The 27,006-nt window shown below is 49.1% G+C and overlaps 1 protein-coding gene across 3 annotated transcripts; it reads right to left on the reverse strand.

The window, feature by feature from the left end:
* Positions 1 to 2,866: 2,866 nt before the first annotated feature.
* On the reverse strand, positions 2,867 to 25,652 carry LOC148136399 (uncharacterized). 3 transcript variants are annotated; one of them, XM_087983099.1, is made up of 2 exons: positions 25,424 to 25,652; positions 2,867 to 8,153 (listed from the first exon to the last, which is right to left on the reverse strand). In XM_087983099.1, the coding sequence occupies exon 2, from the start codon at positions 8,045 to 8,047 to the stop codon at positions 6,311 to 6,313; it is 1,737 nt and encodes a 578-aa protein (XP_087839225.1). In that variant the 5' UTR covers positions 8,048 to 8,153; positions 25,424 to 25,652; the 3' UTR covers positions 2,867 to 6,310. The 3 variants fall into 3 exon arrangements, with proteins under 3 accessions (XP_087839225.1, XP_087839224.1, XP_087839226.1); XM_087983098.1 differs by lacking the exon at positions 25,424 to 25,652 and adding an exon at positions 12,835 to 15,594; XM_087983100.1 differs by lacking the exon at positions 25,424 to 25,652 and adding an exon at positions 9,507 to 9,651.
* Between the last annotated feature and the right edge of the window lie 1,354 nt (positions 25,653 to 27,006).

The following is a 27,006-nucleotide window of genomic DNA, read 5'->3' on the forward strand; positions in this document are numbered from 1 at the left end:
TTTGAATGGGGACAGTGTAGAGAGAGCTTTACTTGGTATCTAACCCCGTGGTGTCCCTGTAGTGGGTGTGTTTTATGGGGGACAGTGTAGAGGAAGCTTTACTCTGTATCTAACCCCATGGTGTCCCTGTAGTGGGAGTGTTTGAATGGGGACAGTGTAGAGAGAGCTTTACTCTGTATCCAACCCTGTGGTGTCCCTGTCCTGGGAGTGTTTGAATGGGGACAGTGTAGAGAGAGCTTTACTTGGTATCTAACCCCGTGGTGTCCCTGTAGTGGGAGTGTTTGATGGGGGACAGTGTAGAGAGAACTTTACTTGGTATCTAACCCCGTGGTGTCCCTGTCCTGGGAGTTTTTGATGGGGGACAGTGTAGAGAGAGCTTTACTTGGTATCTAACCCCGTGGTGTCCCTGTAGTGGGAGTGTTTGATGGGGGACAGTGTAGAGAGAGCTTTACTTGGTATCTAACCCCGTGGTGTCCCTGTCCTGGGAGTTTTTGATGGGGGACAGTGTAGAGAGAGCTTTACTTGGTATCTAACCCCGTGGTGTCCCTGTAGTGGGAGTGTTTGATGGGGGACAGTGTAGAGAGAGCTTTACTTGGTATCTAACCCCGTGGTGTCCCTGTCCTGGGAGTGTTTGATGGGCACAGTGTAGAGGGAGCTTTACTCTGTATCTAACCCCGTGGTGTCCCTGTAGTGGGTGTGATGGAGTTTAAAAGAGTAGAGAATTCCAGAGACTCACAGCCCCTTGAGTAAAGAAATGTCTCCTCATGTCAGTCCAAAACGACACGCCCCCTCATCCTGAGGCCTTTCTCCATATTCTTGATTCCCCAGCCCAGGCCAGACCCAACTCTCAGTGTCAAGCTCCTGCAGAATTCTGTGTCTATTATTGAGCTGAGGCCTGGTTCTTGTAAACTCTGTGAAGTGAAGACCTAATCCACACAGCCTTTTATCGGCGTGCGGGGGGGGGGGGGGATTCCTGCCCAGGCCAGGGACTGTTCACATGAACTTTCACAGTGCCGCTCCAGGGCAAGTCTATCCTTCCTCACAGTAAAACTGTGCCTGAACTTTATCCTGAGCTGTGCCACTGTAGTGAGTGATAGACAGCTTGGTTCAGGACTGGACGACGACGAATTCCTTCGGCCAAGTTGAGCTAACGTTTAAGACGCATCGAGACACATACATAAATGGGCTGGGAGCAGAGGGACACAGATCCTTAGGAAATAGGCCACAGGTTTAGATTGAGGATCTGGATTGGCGCAAGCTGGAAGGGCCGAAGGGCCTGTTCCTGTGCTGTAATGTTCTTTGTACTAACAGGAAATTAGTAACCGTAATATCCATTTACAAAGAGATGTTCCTGAAGGTTATTTTGAGAAACTAAAATTTGTAAAAAAGGTCAGATTTGTCCCCTAAAGGTGACAGAAAACCTGCTTAGACTTGCAGATTTTACCTTTACAGATCAGTTAGTTTGTTTCTTCTGAGCCTTGTGGGTAACGTGAGGGAGAATGAACTCTGTGAACCAGTGCCATGGTGAGGCATCAGGTCAACATAATAATGTGCTCTGCCCTTTATCAAACAATCTCAGGAGTGTTTGCTATGTTAAACATTTCCCTTCAATTAACACACCTCTTTTTTTGTTTCCATTCCAAAGGCTGGGGGATTGCTCAACAGAACGTCTATTGTAACAGAGAAATGGACTCAGTCATAACTTACTTCAGTGTGTAACAGTGCCCCTGCTGTGTGTTATTTATATGAGCCTTTGTCTTTTTGCTAGCGTCGTTCGCTGGCTGCCTGTACATTTCTCTCAGGCTCTCTGACCCAGTTGAGTGACCTGGTTTTCAGGAAGATTTAACTGAGCAGCCTAATTCAGTCAGTGGGCCTGGCTGTCTCTCAAATCATTACACGACGCAGCTTAGCTGTCTGGCTGAATGAACATCAGCGAACGCAGCGCAGACTGAGCGAGCGGGCGAGAGGTCAAAGTGCATCCCGTTTGAAAAGGAAGCTCTCGCATTTAGGGAGCGACCGTCACAAGGCCACTGCGTCCCAAAGAGGTTTTCGGTCAGTGACGTCAAATGGCTACTGGCAGCCTGGCAATGGGGCAACCGATTTATACGCAGTAAACTCCCGCCACCACAAAAGCAACGCCGATTGGTTCGAGACGTGGACTGCACTGTTGAATACTCCCGACGGAGCAGACGGGGCCACAGTTTAAAGTTGTGTTCGAGAGTCGGTGCCAATCGACGTAATGCCAGTGCCCTGGAATTCGTATCCCTACAGTGCAGGGAGAGGCCATTCAGCCCAACCGAGTCTGCACCGACCTCCATAGAGCGTCCAGCACGCCCCCCTACCCTATCATCCCGCACTCCTCATAGCTAATCCACCTCACCAGCAGACTACAGGGTAATGCAGCATGACCCATTCACCATGACCTGGACATCTTTGGACTGTGGGAGGAAACCTGCGCACTCCATACAAATCGTGCAAACTCCACACAGTCGCCCGAGGCTGGAATCCAACCCGGGTCCCTGGCGCTGTGAGGCAGCAGTGCTAACCACTGAGCCACTGTGCCACCTTCACCCGTCGCCTGCTCCTGAAGACAAGAGCGGTGGCACTGGAGTTGAAAGGTTAACTCTGTCTGTCTGTCCCCAGACCCTGCTGAGATTCCCCAGTATTCCCTGTTCTGTTGGTTCGAGAGGGAGGAATCACAAAAGGACACCAGGGAAATGTGCTCCCCTTGTTGGAGAAAATGCCACAAAACCCTGCGGATTCGCAGTAATTGCGGCACATCAGAGGCACAGTTTTCTCTCAGTATCACACTGTGGGATCGGCCAATCTTATTAATTCCAATTCCATCCTCTTTGTCCACATAAACATCCAGGGCAGCTTCTCTTCTCTCCTTTCTGGTACAGTGTTATTCCAGAACAAAATGACAGTACAAAGCTATACAACAGGCACGTGACAGCTCTTTACATAATGTACAACAAATGGTTTAAAAAAACACACACATTCATCGTCAAAGTTCTGATAGAAAGGTACAGCTTTACAATTGACACAAGACATGAAATATCTGGACATTTCTCTCCCTTATAAATACATAACAGTGTCAATATTTACCACACAACGTGATTCATACAAAGTGCACACTTATTCAGAGAGGCACTACCCCCTCAGACTGACCAGGCCGAACCTCCTTCGGGGCCTAGCTCCCTGCCCCGGGGCAGTTGGGTTTGAACCTCACTGAGGTGCTTGCATTTGAGATTGTCTTACAGAGGTTAAGAGACAGGGGCAGTGCTGGGGTCAACCCCCAATGACACAGCAACAGAGCAATGGATTCAGAGACTGGGTGAGAGAAAGAGAGAGAGAGAAATCCCTCCGCTACCGTTGGTATCTTTTTGAACAGACTGCACGCTGCTTTCACACAGCTCCCCGTAGCGAGTGCACTGCATTGACAACACCCCTCACCCAGCCTGGCACCTGATGCAGGGTGCAGACCGGCACCAAGTTCTACCGAAATGGCAAGAGAAGGTCTTTTGCCCGAAACGTCGATTCTCCTGCTCCTCGGATGCTGCCTGACCTGCTGTGCTTTTCCAGCACCACTCTAATCCTAACAGCAATGGCGTCAACTGTCATTGCATTAGAAGGATCTGTCTGAGACATGCAGGATTCTAAAGGGGCTGGACAGGGTCAATGCTGAGAGGATGGTACCCCTCATGGGAGAGTCTAGAACCAGAGGGCACAGTCCCAGAACAATGAAGAGTCAGATGAGGAGGAATTTCTTCCCTCAGTGGTTTGTGAGTCTCTGGAACTCCTTGCGGTAGAGAGCTGTGGGGGAAGTGTCCTTGTGTCTGGGATCGATAGGTTCCCGTTCAGTCGGGGAGTCAAGGGTTACCGGGAGAGAGCAGGAAAGTGGACGTGAGGAATGTTGGATCAGCCAACATCCTGTTTAATGGGACAGCAGGCTTGAGGGGCTGAATAGCCTGCTTCTGTTCCTGTTTCTAACCATCTGTGGTCTTAAATAACGTTACATTTGAGTCTTTTAGTGGGAACCTAAAACTTTTATCCCATTTCTAAATTAATTCAAAACCAATTCCTCTGCATTATCTTCCAGGACAACCGAAATATCCCAGAAGAAACTCAGGGCCCAAATAAAATAAATTGTTGGCCCATTTTTTGCATACAATGGATCTGAACAATTAAAATTGTTCCTCCTTTGTCATTTTCCCCGTATAGAGTCATACAGCACAGTGGCGAAAGTGAGGACTGCAGATGCTGGAGATTAGAGTGGTGCTGGAAAAGCACAGCAGGTCAGGCAGCATCCGAGGAGCAGGAAAATCAACGTTTCCGGCCATTCGCTCTTTCTGAAGGGCTTTTCGATTCTCCTGCTCCTCGGATGCTGCCTGACCTGCTGTGCTTTTCCAGCATCACTCTAATTCAGCACAGAAACAGACCCTTCGGTCCAACTTGTCCATGCCGGCCAGATACCTTAAATTAATCTAGCCCCACTTGCCTCTAAACCCTTCCTATTCATGTACCCATCCAGATACCTTTTAAATGTTGCAATTGTACCAGCCTCCACCACATCCTCTGGCATCTCGTTCCATACACGTACCACCCTCTGTGTGAAAAGGTTGCCCCTTAGGTCCCTTTTATATCTTTCCCCTCTCACCCTGATTCTGTCATTGTGGACTCCCCCACCCTGTGATAAAAAGGCCTTCTCTTTTGCAACTGGAAAACAGCTGTCAGGGAGATGTGGATATTTGGACAGGTGGCCAGTGTTTTTTCATTTTTACAAAGATGTAAAGGGATGATTGATAGCTGCCCATCAACGTGCTGCTTTTCCTGAGACAGGTGTCACATGGCAACCCCAACATAGACGGAACTCAGACAAAGTTTGGGTGTTCTCAGTTCCCCCTATAATTGTCTCAATTCAGGACAGTTGTAGTGATAACTCTCCCAAGGTGCCTCGAATCAGACTCATAATGCCAGGTTGGAATACAGCTCCCAGCTAGTGGATGGGCTGAGGGCAAATCCGACAGCATGGTGACATGAGGGCTTCTGGACAGAGGAGACAAGGGACAGCGTGAGCCACCAGTTGGTGAAAGGATCAGGAAGGGGGTGGGGGGGAATAGTGTGGACTGATTATCAAAATGTGCCCCGGCGACCTGAGGAAAGGCATTTTGCATCAGGAAGCTGGGATTTGAAATACACTGCCCGCCGAGTGTGGCAGAGGCAGATTCGACCCATTGTTCGCGAGAGAGAGAGAGAGAGAGAGAGACTCAGGTCATTGTCTGAAGGAAAAAGCTAGGTAGAACGTTGAGGGATGGGAGTAGGTGAGTCGCTGCTGCAGAGACCCACCCCGATGGGCTGAATGGACTCCTGGCACACATTAGCTATTTTGGAATTCTATGATTATTTGGGGAACGCCTCACCCGGTGGTCAGAATGCAGGTGGAATTTCCAACCCCGTGGTTCTGGGGAGCTCGAAAATCTCTCAACAGCCAGGTTCGGAAATACGTTGTGGGTCCCGCTGTTGGACTAGGGCGGACACAGTGAGAAACCACACGACACCAGGTTATAGTCCAACAGGTTGATTTGAAATCACAAGCTTTCGTCCCCTGACGAAGGAGCAGCGCTCCGAAAGCTTGTGACTTTGAATAAACCTGTTGGACTATAACCTGGTGATGTGTAACTTTGTCTGAAATAGGAACACATCTCTCCCTCACAGAGTCTGCCCTGCTCAATGTTCCCACCCATTCTTTTTAATGCCACCTTGATGTCCCCTTGAGTTCAGTATTGACTGACACTGTGGGAAAAGGTTGGACTCAATGCAAGTGCACCTTTTGAGGGACTCATGGAGACAGGACAATGCACAGAGACTGGAAAAGGACTCATGATTTCCACTCAGAGGAAACGACAAGGAATCGCTTCCCACCCATAGGCAGGGTGCCACCAACTGGGCCACACTGAGGTGAGGTGGGCAAACAGCATGGCACAGTTGGTTCTAAGAACAGACCCGAAGTCACGTCACACAGAACTGTGTTCATTTTGGTTCTAGATCTTTACCCACTGAGAGAGACCAGGCTGGGTGACCTGCTGCCTCACACCTCAGCCGGACTTAACAACTTGGTCAACGCTGAACGAGTCCCTGATACGCTGGAGGAACAGGGGACAACCGGAGGAGGAGCCCCCATCTTCTGAAAGCCACTCAATGGCGATGGCGGGGTGGAGGGGGAAACAGCGATCGCCCTTGCTCAGTTTGAGACAGTTCGGAGCGCGTGTTGTCCGTGTTCCGCGTCACTGCGGCTGCCGGTGCCCCCTCACCCCTCGGTGGGACTGACCAAACCGTTTCTCTCGTGCAGTGAGAGCGCGTCAGCAGCCTGCACAGCGTTCTGTCCCAGAGCCTGGAAGTAGGCCGCGTTCACAGCCTGGAAGCTCAGGCCAGCCGGCGCGCTGAGGTACTTGTGACACCCGCTGGTCCCATTGGGAATTCCGTACCGCTCCGGGTCATTGAGCGGCTGGTGCCTCAGCGCGTTCACCTCCAGAATCCCGGATTCGCTCCAGAGCTCAGCTCCGCCCCCCACTGCCACGCATCCCCCACCGAGGGGGCTGTCTCCGTGAGGCGGGAAGCTGGGTCGCCGCGGGCGGCTTGGGCTTTTGGCGGTCCGCTCGCCGACTGGGGTGGTCCGGATTTTGAGGCGCAGTTTGTGGGGGAGGGCCGTGGCTCTGAGCTCCGGGGACTGGGAGCCGCACACCAGGCCTCGGCCCTCGCTGTCGGGAAGGCCACAGTCGGCTGCCGTTGCCATGGGAACACCAGGGCGCGCTGTCGCCCCTCGGTGGGACACCCGCGGAGCTTCAATGACAGGGCATGGGGCAAAGGGGCGCTCCTCCTGCTTGGCGGCTGGAAAACCGCGTGGGGCAGAGGACGGAGGGAGCTCGTCCTGAGGGTGGGCACCGGCTTCTTCGAGCTCCTCGCTCTCACTTGGGGACTGCCAGGGCAGTGCCTGCTCCGGCCCTCCCAATGCCTCAGCGACTGTGTGCCCGGGAGCAGCCTTCTCATTCATGTCAACAGCAGGCCGCCTGGAGACAGTGTGACCTTTGACCCTGTGGGCCCTGGAGACTGAGCGGTCAATAGCATGCAGCTGATTGAGCCCGTGCAGAGAAAGTGCTTCACTTAGCCCACCAATGGCGAGCGGCCTCACTGGGGCGCTGTGTCCCGTCAACTGTGCGTAAGCCGCCCTGCGGCCTACTGGGTTAGGCTGAGGCACAGCAGAAGAAGAGGAAAGGTCCTCCAGTCGGGGTGGATGGGTCTGAGGGTGTCCCGCGCCCCCTTGTGGCCCACACTTCCTGACGTCCCCGGGCCCCGGGATTCGCCTCCTGGGGTCTTGGTAACTGATGAACTCGATGTCACCACAGCCGGCCTTCCCCGCCTCGGTCTCCTTTGTCAGCTCCTGGTCCGTCAAGGCCTTGACGTCTCGGAGCACCACGGGTTCCGGGCTGTCGCTGGTGCTCGACGATCCGTCGGAAACATCCGAGAGAGAGCCCCGGGGCGAGTACTTGCTCCCGGCCATGAGCCCGCTCCCTCGGCCCGAGTGCTCGGGCTCTGAGGAGTCAGAGTTGAGGAGGCCGCTGGAGCCATTGGGGTAAGTGCTGTAATAAGAGCTCCTGGAGGCTCCGGCCAGCTGTTGGCTCTTGACTGCGTAGGTGGCGGTGGTTATGAGGCCAAACCTCAGCTTCAGGGCCAACAGCTCCGACTTGAGCCTGACATTCTCCTCGTTGAGCGCCAGCACTCGATTCTCCAAGACCATGTCGCTGATCCTCCTCTTCTCCCGCGAGCGCTTGGCGGCCTCGTTGTTCTTGCGCCTCTTCTCCCAGTAGGTGGCGTCTTTCTTCTCGTCGGAGATGAATTCCCGCTTCCTCCGGCCCGAGCTGGTGCTTCGGCCCTTCCCAATCCTGTTCCTCGGGGCTAACCCCTCGCTGTATGGGGCGAGGGTCTCTGAGAGGCAGAGAGGAGCTGAGGCCAGGCTCTCCAACTCAGAGTAGTAACCGGATTCCATTCCTGGATGATACCTCGGGGGGCACCCTGCTGCTGCTCCTAAAGCTCCGTTTGGGGAATGATGCTTCCATCCATTTCCCAGTGATGCCACGGTCCTCCAATCAGCCCTGAGAGGGGACACAAAACAGACTGACTTTAATATTCATTCAACAATTTCAGGTCCAACCAGTGACAGAGAAAACACAGAGAACAGAAGAGGGAGGGTCTTCGTGAGGGGATTCCAGAGCAGGCTACCCAATGCCGGAGTTGGAACGAAAAGTGACCCCGTCCCAATGGTTTTCCACTGGAACCAGAATGGGAATTCGTTTGATCTTTTCGCGGGATGTTACGAACTCAGCCAGTGTTTATCGCCTGGCTCTGACTGCCCTTGAGAAGGTGCTGCTGAGGTGCCCCCAACCCCTTGACCCGGGATGTTTGGGGAGGGGAACTCCCAGGATTCTAACCCAGGAACGGTGATATCGTGCCAAGTCAGGATGACGTTCCCATGTGTCTTCTGCACTTGCCCTTTGGGAGAGTGGCAGGCATGTGCTGACAAAGGAACCTTGGTGAGTTTCTGCAGTGCACCTTGTTGATGGTCCACAATGCTGCTACTGAGTGTTGGGTGGGTGAAGAGAGTGAATATTGAAGGTGGGAGACAGATTGTTTTAATCACCTTGGTGGGTGGCTGGTGTCGAGCTCCTTGAGTGTTGTTGGAGCTGCACCCGTCCAGGGCAAGTGGGGAGTATTCCATCCCACTCCTGACCTGTACCTTGTAGATGGTGGACAGGCTTTGGGGGAGTCAGGAGGTGCGTTACTCGCTGCAGTATTCCTAACCTCTGCCCTGCTCTTTACCCACAGCGTTCAGATAGCTAATCTGGTTCAGTGCCTGGTTAATGGTGACTCCCAAGGTATTGGTAGTGGGGGGAATTTAGTGATTGTAATGCTATCGAGTGTCAAGGAGAGATGGGTTAGATTCTCTCACGTAGGTCATTGCCTGGCACAAATGTTATTTGCCCCTTGCCAGCCCAAGCCCAGATATTGTCCAGATCTTGTTGCATTTGAACATGGACTGCTTCAGTATCTGAGGAGTCACGAATGGTGCTGAACATTGTCCAACCATCAGGGAACATCCCTACTTTGGAACTTATGATGGAGGGAAGGTCATGGATGGAGAAGCTGAAGATGGTTGGGCCTAGGACACCATCAGGACAAAGCTTGATTGGCTCTCCATCCACCATCGTACACCTACACTTCATCCACCACCAGTGCACAATGCAGTGGGTACCATGTACCACATTGAGTGCAACAATTCACTAAGGACTCTGCAACCTGAACCCTCTGTCACTGAAGGGCAAGGAAGTCACATCCAGGAACATCCATTCAGAATGATCCACAATGGAGTTTATACCTTGGGAACCAGCCAGAAATAAAAGGAGTGAATATGAAGAGGAAGCCATATTGGGAACAGCTCGTGTGTATACCTGGATCACCCCACAAGGGGACTGTGACAAATTGGAAGACTTCCCTGGAACGAAGAAGCATTGGGTGGTTCAGTGGTTAGCATGGCTGCCTCACAGCACCGGGGACCCGGGTTCGATTCCAGCGTCGGGTGACTACCTGTGTAGAGTTTGCACGTTCTCCCCATCTCTGCCTCCCACAATCCAAAGATGTGCGGGTCAGCCATGGGAAATACAGGGGGAGTGAGTGGGATGGTCTTTGGTGGGTCGGTGTGGACTCAATGGGCTACATGGACTGCAGGGATTCTATGAATTCCAGTGAGGTGGGGGGGGAATGAAAAAGCCTGTCGTTCCATTTGGAATGAAGAAAGGGAACAGCGGACAATGAGATATGGGGCTAACTATTTGCAAAGGCGAGGTGATGCATGAGTTCAGGGTGAAAGCTAGAGCCCATTGACCTTGCTCCAATCATAGGCCATGTCTAATGGATATCCTTCCCCGTGCCATTTTGACAGCATTGGAATTATTGGAGACAAGATTAGACCTCAGCACAGAAGGAAGAAAAGAGATAAAGTTGATTAAAAAAAGCAAAGTTTTGCAAGAAGGCAGCAAATTAGTTAATAGGTCAGGATGGATTAACATAATAGGTCAGTAGATCTCATCAGAGTCTCAGCGCAATCAGTCATTAAGCAGTATGCCGTCGAGATACTGACTGTAATATGAATTTACACAGAGAAATACATTATATATCAAGCAAGGAGATGGAGTGAAATAATATCTGCTTCATCTTGTGTGTTTTAATAATAATAATGCATTTCTTTTCACACTATACTTTGCAGTTAAAATATCCCTAATATGTCTGGTCAATGACAAAACGTACCATTCAGGAACAAAACCAGATGTTAATTCCAGTTAGTCCCACACCTGCTGGTCTCTGCACACACACACAATCTCTCTCCTGGTCTGCCATTCAGTACAGTCATGACTGATCTCAGCTCCACTAGCCCGCCCGCTCACCGTAACCCCTGACTCCTTTTACTGTTCAAACATCTACCTTTGTCTTCAAAAAACATTCAACGAGGGGGCAGCCTCAACTGCTTCACTGGGCAGGGACTTCCACAGATTCACAACCCTCTGGGTGAAGAGGTTCCTCCTCAACTCAGTCCTAAACCTACCCCCCCCCCCCCACCCCCCACCCCCGTTATTTGGAGGCCATTCCCCCCCCCCCCCGTTCTTGTTTCGCCCACCAGTGCAAACAACCTCCCTGCTTCCATCTTATCTGTACCCTTCATATGTTTCTATAAGATCGCACCCCTCCCCCCCCACACCTTCACAATTCCAATGAGTCCAGTCCCAGTCTACTCAATCTCTCCCCATAAGCCAACCTTTCCAGGTATTTTTCCGTCCACAGCTCCCACCCTGCTAATCCAGTTTGTAGGAATTATCCCTTTGGGTCACTCCCTTCCTTTCGAGTTCCCCTGTCACTTTTGAGACTGGGCTTGGGGAGCAGCTGGAAATCCCCTCAGTGGATGTCGAGTTGGTCTCACTTTGAGGCAATATTCACCAGGAAGGCACTTGTTACAAAAATATCGTCGTAATCTCTTAAGGTCTTTTAGCGATCTGTGGCTGGGTGGCCTGTGAGACACTGCGAATCTCTTCTGGCCTGTATATGGCTAGCAGTCTAAGCTTTAGACTTGCTCCAGGTTGAGTGGATTGGTGAGTGGCTGCTATCTGAAACTCCTTCCTATGATGCTGTGAACAGAACTATACGCAATACTCCCATACAGTTCTAATCACAGCATTATAGGAAGGATGTGGAAGCTTTGGAAAGGGTGCAGAGGAGATTTACTCGGATGTTGCCTGGTATGGAGGGAAGGTCTTATGAGGAAAGGCTGAGGAACTTGAGGCTGTTTTCGTTAGAGAGAAGAAGGTTGAGAGGTGACTTAATTAAGATAATCAGAGGGTTAGATAGGGTGGACAGTGGACATCATTCTTCCCTGGATGGTGATGGCTAGCAGGAGGGGACATAGCTTTAAATTGAGGGGTGATAGATATAGGACAGATTCTTTACACAGAGAGTAGCTGGGGCATGGAATGCACTGCCTGCAACAGTAGTAGACTTGCCAGCTTTAAGAGCATTTCAATGGTCATTGGATAGGCATATGGATGAGAATGGAATAGTGTAGGTTAGATGGGATTCAGGTTGGTTCCACAGGTCGGTGTAACATTGAGGGCCGAAGGGCCTGTACTGCGCTGTAATGTTCTATGGTCTATAGGTTCCAGGTCTTCATCTTCCACATTGCATTGGCTTGGCTTTCTGGGGTGGATGTCATTCCAACATTCAGGCCCAATTTTCCCTCCTTGGAGGTGGCTTCCAGAGTTTCACTTGCGTACCAACACCTTCAGCCGCCTCCAACCACCTGAGAAGCTTACGATGTTGCACCAGTTTTAATCAGACATTTCACCTTCACTTAATGTCTTCCCATTCATTCACGGGATGTGGGCATCACTGAGTAGGCCATCATTTACTGCCCATCTGAGCACTCAAAAGTCACCCACATCGCCGTGGGTCTGGAGTCACATTAGGCCAGACCAGATAAGGATGGCAGTTGCCTTCCCTAAAGGACTTGAACAAACCAAACGGGCTTTTCTGACAATCGAGTCATCATTAGACTCTTATTTCCAAAGTCGTTCCTGTTGAATTCAAATTCCATCAATCGACTGTGGCAGGATTTGAACCCAGTCGCCCTAGGATATTACCTGGGGCTTTGGATTAACAATCCAGCGATAATATCACTAGGCTATCAGTTTGCCACTGCTTCTGGACTGTCACAAATCCTTGACCACCTTCAGGTTTGACCTAATTTACTGCAGTGATATCTCTGAACCACAACCTGACCATCTCTCCAGCAGCCATCATTCAAAGCAAGCCTAGCCTCTTCCTAGCTAAATAGTTCTGTCCAAATCGATTCAGCTTCTTGTCTTTAGAGCACTGCCTCTCACCTTTGACCTTCTTCAGTGCGCTCTCCTCCATTCTGTGCACTGTCCTTGATCTTATTGTTGGCATTTCTGCAAATGTAACTGTTGCGAAGAGTTCAAAATGTCTCACTGGGTCTTTCACAATGCTGTGACTTTGTGAGATCAGGAACACAAGATGGAGTGCACCACTGTCTCCCCAGCATCGATTACACCAGTTCCTACCCCTATTTGTTCAATTCAGTTGCAACCTCAGAGTTTTGCCACTAAGTCTCGAACGAATTCTATCTCAGCCGCATATCACCTTTCATTTCCATAGCATTGTAGGGACTGGAAAATTCACAGCCATCCCGACTCACCCAAAGAAGAGGCTTACCGTTTTAATCCCATTTTTCTCAGCAGTATTGTCGTTGCCTCTTTCACAGTCTGTCCAGCCTCAGCTCGTGTTCCCTCATGACAGTATGGTGGGCCATCTGAACATTTACATCCCGAACCCAGAGACTGCTTGGCTTCACTGCATTATTCAAACTGAAAGCCTCATGAAGATTGCTATTGGTGTGTCCCTTGTCACGACTGAAACTCTTTCTTAAAAGAACCACACCATCTTTTTTTTTTCATTTATTTTCCCCATGTTTATCCTAATGAACTTCCCCTTCACTTTATCGCCCTCTGTTTTACTCCTCAATCTCTTTTCTCTCTCTTACGTTGCACCCTTCAGTCCTCCCTCTTTCTCCACCTCTGTGTTACATCGTCCCCTTTACGGTTTGCCACAACAGTGTGACCTCTGCTCTCAGCTCAGTCGGAGTCCTATTGAACAGCAGAGCACGTTCGTGGGGCTGAATGGCCTACTCTTGTTCCTATTCCCTCCGGTCTTAACTTACTGTCAAATCAGGGCAGGACTTATACACTTAACGGTAAGGTCCTGGGGAGTGTTGCCAAGCAATGAGACCTTGGAGTGCAAGTTCATAGTTCCTTGAAAGTGGGGTCTCAGGGAGATAGGATAGTTAAGAAGGTGTTTGGTATGCTTTCCTTTATTGGTCAGTGCATTGAGTGTAGACGTTTTGGGAGGTCCATGTTTAAGGGCATTGGTTAGGCCACTGTTGGAATACTGCGTTCAATTCTGGTCTCCCTCCTAGCAGAAAGATGCTGTTAAACTTGAAAGGGTGCAGAAAAGATTTACAAGAATGTTGCCAGTGTTGGAGGATTTGAGCTATAGGGAGAGGCTGAACAGGCTGGGGCTGTTTTCCCTGGAGCGTCGGAGGCTAAGGGGTGACCTTATAGAGGTTTACAAAATTACGAGGGGCATGGATAGGGTAAATAGACAAGGTCTTTTCCCTGGGGTCAGGGAGTCCAGAACTAGAGGGCATAGGGTTAGGGTGAGACAGATTCTGCCAGGTAACGGAGTTCGAGAGTTACCAGGGGACAGATGAGAAGCTGCAGAACAGGCCCGAGGGGGCCGAATGGCCTACTCCCGCTCCTGTGCCACCTGAAACATCCAGAGAGATACATCGGGCTCGCCCACCTTCCTGATTTCCATTGACGACAGGGAGAGGAATCACACATGACCTGTCGACATGTTAAAGTAGGTCAGGGAGGGGGAATGTACAGCAGCAACATTGTGCGCATTTAATAAACGAGGTCACATCAAATCATCAAGAGAAAACCTAGATTCTGAAACCGAGAGCCATCAACCAAATGCCAGTGAGTGCTGCCTGATGTAAGCCAGGCTTTGTCTGAGCTGAAAAAAAATAGGTCAACCATTAATTAGCCCAATGCAGGGAATAAGGCTTTAGCTAAAATTAAACCCTGGCCATGCTGGGAGAAAGGTTAGCTCATTCGCAGCTGGAGGGAATTAAAAATGTTTTAAAAATATCAAAAAGTTTCTTCCCACTGACTGAGTGTTGGTGACACAGATTGGCGGCAGGGTTTGGGGGGTCATGGGGAACGTGATAGGAAGGATGTGGAAGCTTTGGAAAGGGTTCAGAGGAGATTTACCAGGATGTTGCCAGGTATGGAGGGAAGGTCTTATGAGGAAAGGCTGAGGGACTTGAGGCTGTTTTCGTTAGAGAGAAGAAGGTTGAGAGATAACTTAGTAGAGGCATTCAAGATAACCAGAGGGCTAGATAGGGTGGATAGTGAGAGTCTTTTTTCTCAGATGGCTAGCAGGAGGGGACATAGCTTTACATTGAGGGGTGATAGATATAGGACAGATGTCAGAGATATGTTCCTTATTCAGAGAGGGGTAGGGGTGTGGAACGCTCTGCCTGCAACAGTAGTAGACTCGCCAACATTAAGGGCATTTAAATGGTCACGGGATAGACATATGGATGAGAATGGAATGTTCTATGTTCCACGAACACACTGAAGGTGTTAAGGAGGCCCGAGTAAGCTTAGAACGGGAATAAAGACGGAATGGTGTTGGAACTGTCAGGGATTATCCGTGAGCGATGCAGTCAAGCCTTCAGCTCCAGCAGAAAGGTTGTCGAAATCTCCACCGACCAGTCCACCTCCTTCATCATCAAGGGGAAGCAGCCAAGAGGGGAGGGAGAGGGAGATAGTGTGTCTCTGTCCTGATCTGACCTGACCATGTGTAAACACGTACACCTGCCTCAGATCCCAGAGGTGTTCCAGCTTCGAGCCTCACGTATTCCGATTGGACTGGATAGGCAGAAGTTTTCTCCCCAGGGTGCAAAGGTCAACCAGAAGGGGGCGCAGGTTCAGGGCGAGAGGGGGAACGGTTCCGGGAGAAAATGTTTCACACAGTGAAGGTGGTGGAGGCAGGCATGCTAGCTAAAGGTGGCACGGTGGCTCAGTGGTTAGCACTGCTGCCTCACAGAACCAGGGACCCGGGTTCGATTCCAGCCTCGGGTGACTGTCTGTGCACATTCGCCCTGAGTCTGTGTGGGTTTCCTCCAGGTGCTCCAGTTTCCTCAAACAGTCGAACGATGTGCAGGTTAGGGTGGATTGGCCATGCTAAAATACCCATAGTGTTCAGCGATGTGCAGGTTAGAGTGGATTGGCCATGCTAAATTACCCCATAGTGTTCAGCGATGTTCAGGTTAAGGTGGATTGGCCATGCTAAATTACCCATAGTGCTCAGGGATGTGCAGGTTAGGGTGGATTGGCCATGCTAAATTACCCATAGTGTTCAGGAATGTGCAGGTTAAGGTGGATTGGCCATGGGAAATTCCCATAGTGCCCAGGCATGTGCAGGTTAAGATGGATTGGCCATGGGAAATTCCCATAGTGCCCAGGAATGTGCAGGTTAGTGTGGATTGACCATGCTAAATTACCCAGAGTGTTCAGGGATGTGCAGGTTAGGGTGGATTGGCCATGCTAAATTACTCACAGTGCCCAGGGATGTGCAGATTATGGTGGATTGACCATGCTAAATTGCACATAGTGTTCAGGGATGTGCAGGTTAGTGTGGATTGACCATGCTAAATTAGGTAAAAACAATGACTGCAGATGCTGGAAACCAGATTCTGGATCAGTGGTGCTGGAAGAGCACAGCAGTTCAGGCAGCATCCAACGAGCAGCGAAATCGACGTTTCGGGCAAAAGCCCTTCATCAGGAATAAAGCTGATGAAGGGCTTTTGCCTGAAACGTCGATTTCGCTGCTCGTTGGATGCTGCCTGAACTGCTGTGCTCTTCCAGCACCACTGATCCATGCTAAATTACCCATAGTGTCCAGGGGTGTGCAGGTTAGGGTGGACTGGCCATGTTAAATTACCCATAGTGCCCAGGGATGTGCAGGTTAGGGTGGATTGGCCATGCTAAATTACCAATAGTGCCCAGGGATGTGCAGGTTAGGTGGACTGTCCATGTTAAATTACCGATAGTGCCCAGGGATGTGCAGGTTAGGGTGGATTGGCCATGCTAAATTACCCATAGTGCCCAGGGATGTATAGGTTAGGGGTAAATGTAGAGGAGTGGGTTTGGGTGGGATACTCTTTGAAGGGTTGGTGTGGAGTTGTCAGGCCTAAGGGCCTGTTTCCACACTGCAGGGATTCTATAAAATTCAATGTTCAAGGTGCATTTGACAGACACATGAACAGGAGGCAAACAGAGGGATAGATACCATGTATGGGCAACAGGTAGCAGGTCTAAATAAGGACTAGGAATCACCAGAGGCCTAGCAGACTGAAAAGCCTAATCCTGTGCTGCATTGATTGTATTATTCCCGAGAAGTCTCTGTAACTGGAAGAAATCAGCAAGCAACTGAACAGGTTGGGGCTGTTTTCCCTGGAGCGTCGGAGGCTGAGGGGTGACCTTATAGAGGTTTATAAAATCATGAGGGGCGTGGATAGGGGTAAATAGACAAGGTCTTTTCCCTGGGGTGGGGGGAGTCCAGAACGAGAGGGCATAGGTTTAGGGTGAGAGGGGAAAGATATAAGAGGAACCTAAGGGGCACCTTTTTTCACGCAGAGTGTGGTGCGTGTATGAAATGAGCTGCCAGAGGGAGTGGTGGAGGCTGGTACAATTACAGCATTTAAAAGGCATCTGGATGGGTATATGAATAGGAAGGATTTAGAGGGATATGGGCCAAGTACTGGCAAATGGGACTAGATTAGGTTAGGATATCATGGAGGAGTTGGACCGAAGGGTCTGTTTCGTGCTGTACATCTCCGTGACTCTACACCTGAATACCTCAGCATCTGTACTCAGACTCACGGGGCCCGAGGTTTGGTTTGGTTTGGTTTTTTTTTTGGCAGGGGCGGCTGGACTCCCATAAATCGGGGAGAAATCTAAATTCCACGGAACGCAATAAGCTGCATCGAAGACGTCTGCTTGTACACGAGGTACAGCCAGGACCTGGGTCTGCTTCCAACAGTGAAGGCTCAGTGTCAACAAGTTGTCTGAGTGGGGCAGTACCATGAGAGAGGGGGCACAGGCACTGAGGAGAGGGTGGGAAGTGTATTTTTAGAGGGGTTGGGGGGGGGGGGGGGGTGATGGTGGTGTTGGAACGTCTGCCACATGCCAGTGTGCATTGCTGACCAGTCACAGCCACAAACAATACAGTCGACAAAGCAGTCTGCACAAACACCACACTGCCCACATACCCTGCGCTCAGTGACAGATAACCACCTAACTACAGACTGGCAAGAGCTGAGAGCTGAATACTTGGCAGTCTCCAAAATCTGCATGGCCCGACAACAGATTGCGTTAGCACATCGGTAACACAACAGTACCTGGGCAGCAACATGCAAAAGTACAGTAACTGTGCGACTGTGAGCCTCTGCCTGTGTCCCTGCCTGCATTTTATTTCAGAGAATCCCGCAGGAATGCGACTTTTGTAACAATTCGCAGTGTTTGACTGTGGTCTAGAGAATAGATGTGAAGTTTCATTTAGCTCAGCAGACAGAAAGATTGTTCCCAGTGACATCTGGAACAGTGTGAACAGAAATTCAACTTTGCTGCTTCCCACGTTTATCAGCAATGAAGATCAGTCAGTCTGTATGAAAGAATTACATCACCACTAAACCATCACTACAGTACACTCTGGCCAGCAGCTGTTCAGGCTTACATCAGGTTCCTGTGCTGTCTGCTCAGTCAGTAACCAGTGTTCCAAAGTTTGAGAACCCCACACTAGATACAGACTCTCTGAGTGGCTGATAGGGCAGGAGATATCAAAGAGTGGGAAGGTGATGTGTGAGGGTGACTGGGGAGTTGGTATCAATTGAGGAGAATGGGGTGTGTGTTGGAGAAACTGGTATCTGACAGTGGGACTGTGTGTGTGTATGTGTGTGTATATATGTGTGTGTGTGTATGTGTATGTGTGTGTGTGTGTGTGTATATGTGTGTGTGTGTATGTGTATGTGTGTGTGTGTGTGTGTATATGTGTGTGTGTGTATGTGTATGTGTGTGTGTGTGTGCATGTATATGTGTGTTGGAGAAACTGGTATCTGACAGTGGGACTGTGTGTGTTGGAGAAACTGGTATCTGACAGTGAGACTGTGTGGGTATGTGTTTGAGGAGCTTGTATCTGACAGTGGGACTGTGTGGGTATGTGTTTGAGGAGCTTGTATCTGACAGACAGGGTGTGTGTGTCTGTGTATTTGTGTATGAGAGTGTGTGTGTACGTCAGTGAATGTATGTGTGTGCCTGTGTATGAATGTGGAGGCACATGTGTGTGTGTGAGAGTATGTGTGTCTGTGTGTATATGTGTGTGGGTGAGTGTGTGTGTGAGAGGGAGAGAGAGTATGTGTGTCTGTGTGTGTGTGTGCGTGTGTGAGAGGACATGTGTGTGTGTGTTCCTGGGTGGAGGTAAGTGTGTGTGTCTCTGTGTATGTGTGCGTCTGCATGAGTGTCTGTGTGATTGTCTATGAGTGTGTATATGTGTGTGTCTGTGTATATGTGTGTTTGTGTGTGTGTCTATGTGTGTGTGAAGGTGTGTGTGTCCATGCGTGTATGTGTGTGTTTGTCTGTGTGTGTGCGCGCGTGTATGTGTCGATGTGTGTGTTTGCGTGTGTTTATGTGTGTGTCTGTGTGAGTGTGTGCATTTGAATCAGAGAAGCTGAAATAAAAGGTGGGGGGGGGGAAGGTTGCAGAGCTGCAGAACCGTCCCAGGTTTCAGCATGGCTCTCTGACTACCCCAGCTCGTGATGGATACTATCCATCGAGGTACAGCCTCTCTCATCTCAGACGCAGGGTCCTTTTAACATTAATTTTCCACATTACTGATACGTAACAATCAGGAAACCCAAGTTCCTCTTTCAGAGGCATCACATCCAAATCGATTACATAACCTTCAGCTGTTAGAAGCTGAGTAAAACAGTGTGTATCGCACCAGGGATAGACAACTCTTCACATGGGCACTTTCTTTGTCCTCTGAAACAGGAGGATTGAGGCCATTTCGACAAAGAAAAACTAGCGCCCAGTGAAATGTCACAATCTCTCCAGTGCCTTGGTTGTAATTCTATTTTTATCCACCGTTTTATGACTGACATCACTGTTTAAATCACTTCCCTGTAGTGAGCTTAAAAATAGGCCGAGATACAGGCTTGAGAACAAAGGTCACTGTTCCTAGGTTACCCGGGTAATTCAGACCCTCAAGTTAGGTTTGCACAGGATTAAAAAGCACAAGGTGTTCATGCATAATCTCGAGAAGTTTTAACGCTTACCTTTTGGTTGCATATTGATTGTTCGATATTGGTTATGTTGTTTATTTTTTATTTTTGTGGGAACAGACCATTTGGTCCAACAAGCCCACACCAACCCCCAAGAGAGTATTCCACCCAAACCCATTCCCCGACTACTCTACATTCCCCCCTGACTAATCTACCCAAACCTGTACATCCCTGAACACTGCAGGCAATTTAGCATGGTTAATCCACCCTAACCTGCACATCCCTGAACACTATGTGCAATTTAGCATGGCCAATCCACCCTAACCTGCACATCCCTGAACACTATGTGCAATTTAGCATGGCCAATCCACCCTAACCTGCACATCCCTGAACACTATGTGCAATTTAGCATGGCCAATCCACCCTAACCTACACATCCCTGAACACTATGGGCAATTTAGCATGGTTAATCCACCCTAACCTGCACATCCCTGAACACTATGTGCAATTTAGCATGGCCAATCCACCCTAACCTGCACATCCCTGAACACTATGGGCAATTTAGCATGGTTAATCCACCCTAACCTGCACATCCCTGAACACTATGTGCAATTTAGCATGGCCAATCCACCCTAACCTGCACATCCCTGGACACTATGGGTAATTTAGCCTGGCCAGTCCACCCTAACCTGCACATCCCTGGACACTATGGGTAATTTAGCCTGGCCAGTCCACCCTAACCTACACACTGAGTTGTGATATGGGTTCATGTTTCAGAACTAGACTTGGCCAGATTCAAGCTCCCAACCTAGTTCAGAGCCACAGTATCCTACGTACAAAGCCCTTGGACACCAGGTTCTTGTCTCCCTGTTTCAAGGGAAGTGTGACTCTTAGAAAAGTAAAATGAGCCAGCTACATCGTGAGACTTGAGATGAAAAGGAAGCTGCAAACACTGAGGACAGAGACGCAGACAGCAGCTTGCTCACTGCTCAGGAAGGCACAGAGAGTCACTCTCACGTCGAGAAACAGGAACTGCTGCTGGCCTACCCTTCACCACTTGCAGTTGCCTGACTGTGTGCAGCCCATGGCCATTGCTTGCAATCCTGCAGCAGGTTGGTTTCTCTGGAGATTCGGAGCAGGAGTAGGCCAGTCGGCCCCTCCAGCCTGTTCCGCCATTCAAAACGACCAGGTTGAGGTCTCAGCTCCACTTTCCACTTTGCCCACACCCTCGCACCCCATCTAACCCTGGACTCCATCGAAACTCAGAGAGTCCCAAATCAGTGTGGAGGCAGGCCATTCAGCCCACCGAGTCCACCCCTACCCTCTGAGGAGCAACCTGCCCCTATAATACTGTATTTCCCATGACCAATCCACCTAATCTGCACATCTTCGGATTGTGGGAGGAAACTCTGTGCAAATAATGTGCAAACTCCACGCACACAGTCATCTGAGGGTGGAATCGAACCCAGGTACCGTGAGGCAGTAGCGCTAACCACTGAGCTGTCCTAATCCATTGAACACAACCCTCAATAAACATCAAGACCCATCCAACCCTGGGGAAGAAAATGCAGTTTCCTCAACTCTCCCTTGAAAGGGGAGACATCTATTTCTTAAAACCACGCCCTCATGGAATGCACTCTATCCAGTCACTGTGAGATCTTTATATGATTCAGTAAGACACTGATTGCACTTGTTGTGAAGTGATTTCACACGAAAGCTTCCAGCCCGGAGACTACAAGTGGTTATATCGATTGGGAGAAAGTGAGGACTGCAGATGTTGGAGAATCAGAGTCGAGAGAGTGGTGCTGGAAAAGCACAGCAGGTCAGGCAGCATCTGACCAGCAGGAGAGTCGACATTTCGGGCATAATTCAATTCAAGATGGGAGACGGTTACAGAGAGGGGTGAAAGCGGCCCGGACAATCACAAAGGCCAACCTCCCATCTATAGAATCCATCTACCATTCCCGCTGTCAGGGAAAGGCCGCCAGCATTCTCAAAGACCCATCCCACCCTGGCAATGTGTTTCTACAACCTCTACCATCGGGGAGAAGGTACAGAAGCCTGAACACACCCACCAGCCGGTTTCAAAACAGTTTCTACCCTACTGTTGTTAGAATGCTGAATGGACTCACAAACCCTTAACATTCGCCTGTACCTGTGTTTTTGTTTTTGCCGCAGTGTACCTATTATTTACTCATCTATGCTGCTTACCTCAGTGATCTGCCTGTATTGCTCGCAAGACAAGTCTTTCACTGTGCCTCGGTACACGTGACAATAAATTCAATTCAATTCAATTCATGAGCCCTTCATCAGGAATGTGGAGGTAAGGGGAAAGGGGCTGAGAGATAAATCTATTATGTCTATTCGTCGAGGGAATCACGTGACATTGCGGGGACCTGGGTTTGAATCCGCGCCCAGAGCAGACAGTGGAATTAGAATTCAGTAACAATCTGGAGTTATTTTGAATTTATTCACATGATAAGGGCATCACTGGCACCCATCCCTAATAGCCCCAGAGGTCTGGAGTCACTTGTAGACCAGGTAAGGATGGTGGTTTTGTTCCCTAAAGACCATTTGTGGACCAGATGGGTTTTCCCCCTGACACTCAATTCACAGTCATCATTAGGCTCTTAATTCTGGATATGTTTAATCAAATTCAAATTCCACCATCAGCCTTGGCAGGATTTGAACCCAATTGCTCTGAATTAACAGTGATAATGCCACCACCGTCACCCCTATGTTAAGTGTCTAGCTGTTGCTTAAAAACCTCATCTGGTTCATTAATGTCCTTTATAGAAAGAAATCTGCCATCCTCACCCAGTCTGGCCTACATGTGACTCCAGACCCACAGTGATGTCTTAGATTAGATTCCCTACAGTGCGGAAACAGGCTCTTCGGCCCAACAAGTCCACACCGACCCTCTGAAGAGTAACCCACCTAAACCCATTTCCCTCCGACTAATGCACCTAATGGACAATTTAGCATGGCCAATTCACCCTGACCCACAATTCCCTGGGCACTATGGGCAATTTAGCCTGACCAATCCACCCTGACCTGCACATCTTTGGACTGGGGGAGGAAACCGGAGCACCCGGAGGAAACCCACACAGACACGGGGAGAATGTGCAAACTCCACACAGACCCAAGGCTGGAATCGAACCGGGTCCCTGGCACTGTGAGGTTACAGTGCTAACCACTGAACAATGTGGGTGAGGGGAATGGACAGTAAATGCGAGCCTGGACTAAAGTAAAATTAAAATATTCTTTCTGATCTTTTTTTAAAGCTCAAAGCCACTTGAGCTTAATTACGTCTAATGGTGGCAACTTCAACATTGCAACCTCTCAGAGTAGAAAGGTTTCTGCCTGAATTATCAGGATTTATTGATGATGGTCTTATCTTTCGGGGTGAAAATGTGTTGCTGGAAAAGCACAGCAGGTCAGGCAGCATCCAAGGAGCAGGAGAATCGACGTTTCGGGCATGAGCCCTTCTTTAGGGGTGGCCTGGTAGCTCGGTGGTTAACACTGCTGCTTCACAGCTCCAGGTTCGATTCCACCCTCAGGCGACAGTCTGTGTGGAGTTTACACACTCTCCCTGTGTCTGCGTGGGTTTCCTCCCACAGTCCAAAGATTGCCCCGAGTGTTAGGTGCATTAGTGAGAGGGGGATGGATCTGGGTGGGTTGGTCCTCAGAGGGTCGGTGTGGACTGGTTGGGCCAAAGGGCCTGTTTCCACACTGTTGGGAATCTAATCATATTGAAGGTTATGATTTTTGACCCTTTTCTTGAGCTCTTTTGCAGATGTAAACAGTCACCCCTCAGCCTTCCCCTTTAGAGATCAACCAACCCTTCCAAACCTGACTAGGTTTCCCTAATCAGAAATGTGACTTGCCTCCACTTAGTTTTACACTGTGTACACTCTCTGACAGAACACTCTGTACATTTCCAAGTCGTTTCTGTTTCACGCAAGGCAGAACCAGAATTTGCATAGCTCTGAAGATCAGGAAATCCAGGGAGCATATGGTACTGAAGTTTTATTTTTAGACTCGAAAGAGAGTCAAAATAGATGACGCTGCGAGACTGGAGCAAGCGAGTCTCCTTCCCAAACAGCAAGAGCCGAAACTTGTTCGGTCTAGCGAACCCCTGCATTTATGGAGCGCCCTTCCCTTCCAAAGTGCTGGCCCACTGAAGTGAGTCTCACTCCGGCAACCGCCTCGCACAGCAAGATCCCACAGCCAACAAGATTGGTTAATCTGGTTGAATGGTTTTTTTTTTCAAAATTCCCGGGATACCCTTGGGAGGAACAGCAGGATGGAGACACCGGAACAAGAGGAACCCCCCCCCCACCCTTCTCATCTGCACTGTATCTTCTATCTGAATGTCATATTCTTAACATACCCCGTGATTTAAAATCTCAACATTCTCTTTCTCAGGTGAATCCCAGCCTCCACAGAATTCGCTACCTTTTTGATGACCAATATTTTCCCCAAACTTTAGATTAACCCTGTGTTCCTGACACTGTACCCACCCCCCCGGGTTCCAAACTCTCCAGCCAAAGAAACACTACACTCAGTCTGTCCTGCCCCTGGTTAGTGTTATGTCAGTGACACTGGAGTTAGAGAGGATTAAAATCCTTACTGTTTTCTGAGGATGATGGAAGGATGGCTTGCTGTTTGTTCTTGACTAGGTGGGCCAAAGGATGTCTTTTGTGTGCTGTAGATTTCTATCACAGCAGGCTGACTCAAAAGCTATGAAAACTGTCCATTTATCAATCCCAATCAGTTGTATGCAGGACCACTCAATTTCCCTTCCAATTAATATCTCCCAGATTTTTAACTTCACACAAAAATTAAAAGTAAAAGTTTAAAAAAAAACCTCTTTTTTTTTAAAAAGAACATCCCCAACTACAGGTTATAAGGTGACTGAAATAAACATTCCCAAAATCATGGGCCACTCTGTTAGAAACACGTCTAGATGGAAAGCTGGTGATTCTATCATGTGTTATTTCAGCTCTGCTATCTCCTTCACCCTGACTTCTCTGACTTAATGGGTTACTGATTGCCAAGTCCGGGAATCTCAGCATTCAGGCGCTCACCCATCCCCGTGTGCAAATACACATCTGAACGACTGTTGCACACAGAAACTGTCCCCACCCCATCCCCATCCAGAGCCATGCTGGACGCTCGAGAAATGGCAAGGCCAACACTCCCACCAGCCTCACCTCCCTTCCCCCGCCCACCCCTACCTCCGTTCGCCCCCCCCCCAACCCTACAACCCCCACAGACACCAGATCTGAAGAAATCTACAATAAATAGAACCCACAAGAGACAGCTTGCCTTTTGGCAAACTCACTCCCACGCAACTAACGTGTGGCATTTCACCCACAGAATTGAAGTTTAATTATAGATCAGGCGAGGTATAAATCCACTCATCTGACAGGGACCGCTCTAAAAATAAAAATGTCCAATTAAGTCTAGTCTCTCTCTGATCCTGCAATCAAATTCAGCGGATTCCACTTAAATTGCCAACAATTTTAGCCATTTTTAAAAAGGTTTTTCAATCATTAATGAATCAATTAATAATCATTAGCTTCTGAACACAAGGCATGTTTCAACTGACTTAATAGCAAAGTGTTTATTTAGGTGAATATAGTATGAGGCTCTCTCACACAGACACACTCCACTCTCCACTTCTGTCAAAAGACAGCTATCCAGCACTTAATTAGATCAACATGGAACAGTCATCACACTGACCCACTTTACATATAAGTAAGACAGAACACTGGCAAAGCGTTGCCAAGGCTGGTAAACTGGGCTGACAGAATGGAACAGGAGAGAGAGAGAGAGAGAGAAAGAGATACCATCACTACACATGTACAACACAGAGATTTGACACGGTACCTTCTGCTAAGACTTTACACAAAGCATCCAAACTGTGCACTGCTCCTTTGCCAGATATAACATATACAAATTGATCTCTTGCTCTGTATATTTAGGATATAGAGGTGTTTGCTTTCCTGTAAGGACCTTGGAGCAACTTGTATCTTTGCTGAGTTTGTATCCTTTGCTCTGGCTGCTATGTTGTAGCTTTCCTTCCTCATTGCCAGGAACTATGGGGATATGTGTTAGTAGGTCGGTCGTTGCATAACAGCCACTTAACTGCCTAGTCACGTTTGAGCCGGGCTGTTTTCTCTCTCTCTCTCTCTCCTTTCTGCGCAATGGGGAAGGGAAAAAAAAACTAGGCAGCCAGCCAAGAGAGAGCTGGAGGAAAACAGAGAGTCAGAGACCTATCGCCACAATTCAGGGGAGGGGAGAGTGTGATGTATACGAGAGAGAGAGAGAGAAAGACATTAAAATGATGGGAAACAAAGACAAGATAGGAAGAGTGAGGAATTAAGGCAGGGAATATTGGAAGGGGGGAATCATTTTTAAAACATCAGTGAATAGCTTTTATTTCCTCCAACATGTAGCAAATAAAATCAAACCTTTTATTTAAAACGGAGACAAAAGGAAGCTGGAGGAGAACAGCACCGCCCCCCCCCCCCCCGTGTCTTATATGGCATCCCCCACGCCGCTAAAGTAACGCACAAAGGGATTTCTTTGCAAAAAGGCAGTTTCTGGAGGTGGGAGCTGATGTCATTTCAAAGCTCAGAAATGCAAGGAAGGCAGTTTTATTGGAGGCCTCTCCTCAGCCAAATGTAGGCTGCAAGCCCCTCACTAACACACACAGGGTAAAGATGGCCATTCGGCCCTCCCAGTGTATGCTGGCTCTCTGCATGAGGCCGCCCGCTGCAACCCGCCCCTCTTTTTGGGACTGATCCAATTCCCTTATACATGGAGAACTCTGCAACCAGATACCTCCCTGAGGTGACTGAGCACCCCCCGCCCCAGGGTTTCTCCCCATCCTGTTCAGAGATGTAGTTCCACCCCTCCGGAACAGGTGGGATTTGAACCCGGATCCCCCAGCTGAGGGATGGACAGTGCCTCTATATGTCCCCCTCGTCCTGCATCCCCGTCAGAGATTATTTATCGCGTTGTTGGGTGTGGGATCTTGCTGTACAGAAATTGGCTGCCCCATGGTGACACTGACTCCAAGTGAGATGTGAGGAGATGCAGTTTGGAAGGAATAGCGTACAGAGACAGAGTATAAAATCAAGGGTACAACTCGAACTACAGTGTAAAAACCCACAAAATAACTGCAGATGCTGTAAATCAGAAACAAAAACAGAAATTGCTGGAAAAGCTCAGCAGGTCTGGCAATGTCTGTGGGAGAGAAATTAGGGTTAATTTTGATTTCTATCCACAAACACACAAGCACAAGCAACTTCCTAAATATAGGGACCTGGGATGTGTGTGGCTGCATGTGTGTTGTGTGTATGTGTTTGTGTGTGTCTGTGTAACTGCGTGTGTGTTAGTGTGTCTGTCTGTGTATCTACATGTATGTTAGTGTGTCTGTCTGTAACTGCGTGTGTGTTAGTGTGTCT

The sequence above is a fragment of the Chiloscyllium plagiosum genome, unplaced genomic scaffold (genome assembly GCF_037043375.1).
Source record: "Chiloscyllium plagiosum isolate Xiang-an unplaced genomic scaffold, Cpla_swu_hap1 HiC_scaffold_45, whole genome shotgun sequence".
Lineage (NCBI taxonomy): Eukaryota > Metazoa > Chordata > Chondrichthyes > Orectolobiformes > Hemiscylliidae > Chiloscyllium > Chiloscyllium plagiosum.